This window comes from Gymnogyps californianus, chromosome 15 (genome assembly GCF_018139145.2).
Source record: "Gymnogyps californianus isolate 813 chromosome 15, ASM1813914v2, whole genome shotgun sequence".
NCBI lineage: Eukaryota > Metazoa > Chordata > Aves > Accipitriformes > Cathartidae > Gymnogyps > Gymnogyps californianus.
Genome location: NC_059485.1, coordinates 2625429 through 2632991, shown reverse-complemented (window position 1 = coordinate 2632991; position 7563 = coordinate 2625429). Strand labels below are relative to the sequence as shown.

General features: G+C 44.4%; 1 protein-coding gene across 1 annotated transcript; it reads right to left on the bottom strand.

The window, feature by feature from the left end:
* Nucleotides 1-1921: 1921 nt before the first annotated feature.
* Nucleotides 1922-3034, bottom strand: SSTR5 (somatostatin receptor 5). Its single transcript, XM_050905831.1, has one exon. It carries the CDS (start codon nucleotides 3032-3034, stop codon nucleotides 1922-1924), a length of 1113 nt encoding a protein of 370 aa, XP_050761788.1.
* Nucleotides 3035-7563: the final 4529 nt, after the last annotated feature.

Sequence of the window (7563 nt, the reverse complement as noted above, 5' to 3'; positions counted from 1 at the left end):
GCCACATGTTTTAACAAATTAGGCCTGCTTTTAGCACCTTATGGTGCAGGCGACCCAACACGTGAGTAGATTTTGCATGGTGCATGTCAGGACATGGTTTGGACTGGGAGATACAAGCTCCCGAGAAGGACCGTTGAGAGAAGCAACAGGTCTCTGCTCCTGGGCAGTCCTGAAGGCGTCAGTCAAAAGGACTCATGGAAACAAGCTGCCATGGACCAGCTGATAACGGTAACTTGGCTTTGAAACAACATCTTCAGGCTCCTCCGCTGAACTTGCTGAGCCTTTGCGAAGCTATAAAGGGGGAGAGGACCGCAACCTGGATCTCATTTTGGAAGGCTGCCCACCTCAAAATCTTCAGTAATTTCAACACGGGGCCTCTCACTCTTACCACTCTTGTCCACCCATCTCTGGGTTGCACTCTAGGGGGGAACCACGTCAGCATCATGCTCAGTTTAGAGTTACGTGAATAATCTGCCTGCCTTGTACAAATGCCAGGCTGATAGTTACTGCTGGTGCCAGGGCTCCGCCACGTCCCTTAGAGATGCTGTAGAAGGCCACCAAAGGTTGGAAGGACAGCTGAGATGCCCTCTCCTTTTGTATCCCCTGCCCTGGTTGCTATTAAGTACAAATAAATTTCCTTACAGAAGGACTGTTTGACCTGTGTGGGTGAGAGTGGTGGTAGAAAGTAATTTCTAAAGAGAATAAACAGTTTCTGCCTGGATTAAAACAAATATCTAATCTGCTTTCTTCCTTTTCGTGTATGAAGAGTCCTCGCTTTACAGTGCAAGTACCTTGGATCAGATACGAGGCAGGAATCGGGTCTGGGTGCTGTTCCTTGCTCCCCTCATCCTGCTACGTGGTCTCACATTAGTCATTTGATCTCTATGTATCTACTGAGCTCCCAAGCACCATGAGGCACAGTGACTTTCCTTTTGGTGTCTGAGCAGGACAGAGTCCCATAGGTCCCTGCACTTGGCCCTACCATACTAAACTATATTGCATCTACGATGACTTAAGCATCAAAGACTCAGCTATATCTTTTTTGTGCGGTGCCTGACAGTGCTTGGCAAAGCCATGAAATGGATAGTCAGAAGGGGATTGAACTTGTTTTAATTTCTGAAAATACAGTTTATATTCATGTCCATACTTACATTCAGAACCAATAAATATACACAACAGCTTTCCAGGACTTCACAATCATCGTCACTTACATAATAATAAAGTGGTTACATTACATTTTATATGCAGTTTGGTTTAGAATGTGAAAGTGTTATGAATACATTGAATCCTTTCAACAATGTTTTCCTAGTCTTGTTTTTATTCTTTCTTATTGTGTTTGAAAGATTCCCAAATACTATGAATCTCTTCTACGGGTTAATGACAGTAAAACAATGTAAATGGACTACACAGCACTCTATAACCATGGCTCATACACAATTTCAAGATCAGTGCTGTGGCCTTTTTTGTATGAAACTTCCTCTTAAGAAATAGCGTTTTTCTTTTAAGAGATCCCCTTGAAGACTTCCAAAGATATGATCTGAGCTGTTTTCTGCTTTGAGTGGATCCCAACAGTGCAAAGCACCCATAAACTCAGCTTAACAAGGTAGTTAAAACAGGTTTAGTGTTGTTTTGCATCACTAGAGCAGTACAAAGCCAGCAGTGTGTACCAGTAAATCAGTTCTCTAGGGTACAGAAAGTGGTAACACACGTCTGACTTAGCTACAACACCATAAGAGCTTCACACAGCCCAGTATAGCCCATAACACTTTTAGCTGGGAAAGGGAGGGGCGTGAAGAGAAGTCTATGTACATTTATTTGAGCTTGTGGATCTCCAGATTTTAGCTTTGCTATGAATTCATCTTTCCTTTAAGTCCCCAAGTTCTCCAGGTCTACAAGTGCTTTGCAGTACCAAACCGTGCCCTTAGACCTTGCTAGTCTGCATGTGTCCATTGAATTCAATATTTCTCTGGGTTAACATTGATTCCTGCAAGCGGCTGCTGTTCTCTTGCCTGTGTTCAATGGGGTCACCATCCTCTACACCATTGCCCTTTTGGAGGCAAAGGACTTTCTGAAAACTCTGCTTGAAGTTGTCAGAAAGAAATCCATAAAGAATGGGGTTGGCACAGCTGTTTGCATAGGACAGGACCACCACAAAGAAGTACACCCCTACCAACACAGGGTCTTCTGGCAGTATAAATATCAAATTGACAATGTTCATCATGTAAAAGGGGAGCCAGCAAAACACAAAGACCACCACAATGATCACCACCATCCTGGTCACCTTCCTCTCTGATCTCCTGCGCCTCGTAGACCCAACTCGGATCCCTGAAGATTTGACTTTAATCACGATCAGCAAGTAGCAGAGACAGATCACCAACAAAGGGCCAAAAAAACCAAGGACCGATGTGTAAATGATGAACGCTGCTGACCAGATGTTGACGGGCTCTGGCCAGTTCATGTTGCAGGTGTGAAAGTCTTCCTGCACATCCGAAAAGATGATGACTGGAAGCACCACCAAGAACGAGAATGTCCAGACAGTCACGCTGATGAGCTTGGCCACCCTGGGACGTCTCCACTTGGTTGATTTAATGGGATGAACTACTGCCAGGTAGCGGTCCATGCTCATCACAGTCAAACAAAAAATACTAGTGAATTGGTTAATACCATCTACAGTCATAACCAGCCTGCACAAAAAGGAGCCAAAAGGCCAATAGGAGATGGCGTTCTGGGTGGCCAGGAAGGGCAGGCCCAGCATGAAGAGTACGTCGGCAACGGCTAAATTCAAGATGTATATGTTGGTGACGGTTTTCATCTTGGCATAGCGCAAAACCACGTAAATGACCAATGTGTTGCCGCTGAGTCCGACTGCACATACAAGGAGGTAACAGATGGGAATCAGGACTTTGTGGATGTATTTGAATGAGGGCTGCTCTGGGAGAGTCCCATTCTCTGTCACGTTGGTCAGCAGTGAAGAATTCACATCGCTGGAACTAGCTTCTGTGCTAAATGTGTTGGAAAAGTATAAGGGATCCATAACTTTTACTCCTCAGTTTTTCTTTTAAGGCTAAGAGAGATTAAACTTCATGGGCATCTTGTTCCTAGAAAGCAAAAAAAAAAGGAAGAAAAAGAGAGAAAGAAAGAGTGAATGCAAAGTAGAGCAAGTTTTGCACATCATTTAATTTTCTATCTATAGTCAGAATTTGTGTTTGAATTATGCGGTTAGCACATGTGATGAGATCAAGGCCTGAACAAAGGAATTGCACAATGAGAGAGCCCAAGAGCTCATCCCAGTAGATGGTGGTGTCTGTGTAATTTTCACAAGCTCCATGCAGTGGGGTCAGGGCTGGATGTAACTGTGAAGATGGGAGGCTGCACGGCAGTAACACGGCATGCATCCCACCAGGAAACGCAAGTGAGAGCAGAGAGGGTGATGGCCATCACGCTTCACAGTCAGAGCAGAAGCTTTCCTGCAGCACAGGAGTCTGAATGCCCCAGCATGTGGGCCGTTTGGGTCCAAAGCCTGCTGGTAACAAGGCCAGTCCTTCCTCTGCTGATGAGAAATGTTAATTCTTGCATGCCTCCTGTGCCACTTGGCAAGCAAACTTTGCCGTTTGACTGCCTCACACTCCTTAACCTGTCATACACACATTATCCTCTCTTGTGAAATCAAGGAGCAGGGCAGATAATACCCTCTACTTCCCAACTTGCACAAAAATAACACAAAACCAGAACCCACCTTTCCTCCTAGCTTTCTGTCTAAAAACCGATACAGAAAATGTTAGAAGATAATTTTGAAAGACTCTGACCGAACAGCACATACAAATCAGACCGAAAGCAGAGCCCTGGCATTAGTGCCGAAAGCTTTAAAGTCCAATGTGGTGGAATTCTGCCGTCGCTTAGCAGAGGGTGCCTGGAGAGGCTCAGGGACTGACTCAGCCCCGCCTCACTCCCGTACAAGCTCTGGGTGCTTTCAGAATCCAGAACCGAAGATAGTTCCCATCTCTTCGTATCTGAAGCTCCACTGCGATGTTTCACAAGTCTCCCTGTTTACATAGAAACAGTCTCAGTTTGATATATTCAAATGCCACTTACTGCCTGGCAGAACCAATTGAGAACCCCCAGGGAACATCGGCAGCTGTGTAGGTGGGGAAACAAAACCATCCATAACAACCGACATAACCCTCAAAAAAAAATCAGCGAACTCCAAGACAGAAAGGACCACGTCTGAGAACATTTTTCCATCGAGTCAGGCCATGTGCATGCAGATGTGAAGACTGCATTGGAAAGGAACAAGCTGTTTCTTTTCCATCTCTCAAGACTATTCTTCTGTTAGTGTTTCTGAATCCCTCTCCTCTCACCCTGAAGTGTGCTTTTTGTCTAAGAAACACCTTTCTTCTGCAAGAAATCCAAACTGCAGTGGGCAGTGTCAGGACACAGACAGATGAACAGATTTGGTGATAGAATATGTTTTATTAGACAACCTGAAAAGGGTTGAAAATTTCCAACGCTCTGTTTCTGCGGCATGCTTGATTCACATGAATATTTTTTTGTTCTTTGTCTGAACATGGTCTAAGTGGGTGTTTATAAAACTTTCCACCATAAAAAAGTTAAAGCATCTGCTATAAAAGAGTGGAGACTCAAAACACCAATCTGGCCCAAGATCTCTCCCAAGTCTGGCCAGCAGACAGTCGTGAAGATGCTGAAGGAGGATGTGCCCAGCAACTTTTGTTCCCATCGCCTGACGGTTGGGTTTCCATAATAATCTGGGGGCATGAATCCGGACTCAAAAACACCCAGCCCACATTGCACCCATGCCTTTCAAGCAAAAGCAAAATTCAGTATCACGTAAGCATGCAAGAGACTTCTCGTCTCCAAGAGGAATGCAAACACCTCCACAGGCTGGTTACTGCGCTGGTTACTTGGGTGAGAAAAACTGCAGTGGGTGAGCGTAGAAGTCCCTCCAGCTACCAGTAGTAATCATAAATATGCTGTTCGGATTTGGAAATGTGCAGATGGGAAGTAGGTGTCTCACATGTAACTCCGTGGCTGGGAGGAGATGTACCAGAGAAATCAGAAATCCAGGGTGGCTGGGGTGGTAAAGCTCAAACAAATGCTGGCTTGAAGATGGAGATGAGAAAGGGGCAGGGAGGATCTGCAGGTTCTGAATATGCTACCATGGCGTTTGGGGGTTAGGTATTGCAGCCATGGGCTCCCTGCAAGCGTCGCTGCGGTCATTGACCTCAGAGAGGTCAGCTGAGACCGTGCTCCTTGTGAATTAAATAGGACTAAACTTACTGCTTATATGAGAAAAGGCAAACTCCAGTTCTGGCCAAAGAATGGACTTTTTAATTCTGTTCTGACACTAATTTTAAATTATAAAGTTTTATTAAAACTCAGATTATTTGTGGGGGAAATCTGGGAGAAGCCAAAGCAGCACCACACTCCTCTTGGGCTGTGAGGGTTTTGATCTCTGGAAGACTGGATTTTCTTGCAACCCAGATGCTGTGTGACCCAGCTGGTTAGCCAGTATCTTTGAAGGGAAGAATATAAAGGAAACGGGTGGTGGGATGGGGCAGTTGGTGTTTATAAACTCATATTCATGGAACTGCATCTTTGGGACCAAGTATGGTGCTGAGACTGGGAAGGCACTTCTCCCCAAGACCAGTCCAGACTAGCTCAGCAACATCCAGTCTGGGCCAAAAAGCAAAAATTTTGTTCTGGGACTGCAAAAATAGGAGGACAGTAAAAAGAAGCAGTGCTGCCACTCAGCAGGGGACGGTCAGGAAATGCAGTCATGTGTGGCTCTCATCCTAGTGCTATAAAAAGTGAGGATGGACATCTTTCTTCTAAAGTTACCTCCTTTTTCTCCCCAGTACATATCCTTGAAACAGTTGACTATAAAATTACACAGTAAGTTCTTCAAGCCTGTTGCTCCTCCGACCACATTGAGAGTTCAAGCCTTGGGAGAAGCACTGAGGAAGAGGAGTTGCTTTATGTGGATAACCTACTGCACAAATTCTCTGCTTGCCAAGGGCCTCAGGTTCTTCGAGGCATCCATTGCTGGAATTCCTGATGCACCCAAAGGTTTTTCTTGAGGGACCTTTGTGTGTCTTCCATGGAGGGGGACAGCTCTTCCAGCCTCCTTCAACAGCAGCTGTAACGGTCTCCTCCTGCTGCTGTGCCGTCCCCAGGAGTCAGTGACATCTCAGCAGTCTCTCAGTCTGCTTCTTTAGTATTTTGGGGCTCTTTCCTTGTTTTGTGTGAACATTAATATTTACTCTCAGGTTTTTGTTCCATTTGATGAATTTTGCACCTTTGCCTTCAATAGCGGATGGATTCAGAAGGAAATGCATTTGCTAAGGCTCTCATGAAAGATCTTTAATCTCTTCATTTGGTGACAGCCTGCAGGTTGGCAGCAGCAGCAAGGAGCTGCCGTCATCTGAACGTTTCCCATACACTGGCTGGGGATGTGATGTGCTTAGAGTCATCCAGATCTGAAAACTGAGCCCAGATCTCCAGAGTTGCCCTTCAGTGCTTTATCCACTAAGCCATTGAAACCTCTTTGCCTTTACCTTGTAGCCACTGGTATTTTGGGATTCATTATGGCATGGCAACAACAAAAAAACCTGAAGAGCTGCAAAAGCATGTTTTGCTGGCTATCTTTGATGAATGTAGATGATTTTTCCCTCCGTCTAGCTGATAGCTTGCCCCTCACCAGCACAATTTTTCCTGAACTTATATTGCCATTACAGCAGTTAATCCTCAACAAAGGATGACCAAATATAATTAAGGCATGCTGACTGATATCTTATATACTTGTTTTGGTATTCTTAATTAATGGATTAATAAAAAAAACACCTCTAGGGGACTTTCTCTTGTCCAGATTTTTTTCCCTTTGGTGTTTGATCTCCAAGACATCATACTGGTATATTCCATAAATTATGTGCTTTCTGCTTAAGACACACAAACCAAAAAGGACAAGCTAAGGAGCTAAGAACATAGAACCTGAGCAATCACTAGTATAATTACAAGTTCTCCTTTTACAGAGCAGTACCCTGAAAAAAAAAATAGGCATCCACTGCAGCTGAACATATCTGACTGCCTGTGTCCCTGCCCGAGAAAACTGAGAGAAGAAATAGCAGAGATGTTATGGTACAGACCATTCTGCTTAGAAGGTACTTAGCCTTTCTGAAAACTTCTCTAGCAAGTATCCTAAACAAACATGCTTTTGCTGGGCACAAGAGCAGGTAGCCACCTACCAGCACAGAGCAGCCCATTAGTGACTGAAGCATCATCACAACATAAGGAAAAACAAACCTTAAAACTGTCCAGGCAGATCAAGGTTGAAATTCTTCCTGGCTGTGGTTACAATAGCAAAACAAAAATAACTCCATGAAGTGCATTGCATCAGAGTATAGCTGGGTATAGCTGGGATCAAGAAGGAACTACATAAAGATACCTAATTTTATGAGTCAAAATTTGATCTCACTGCCTATTTATCACTGGAATCATAACTCTTTCTTATGCAGCATCAAACATAATTGCTGTGAAGAGAATTACAAC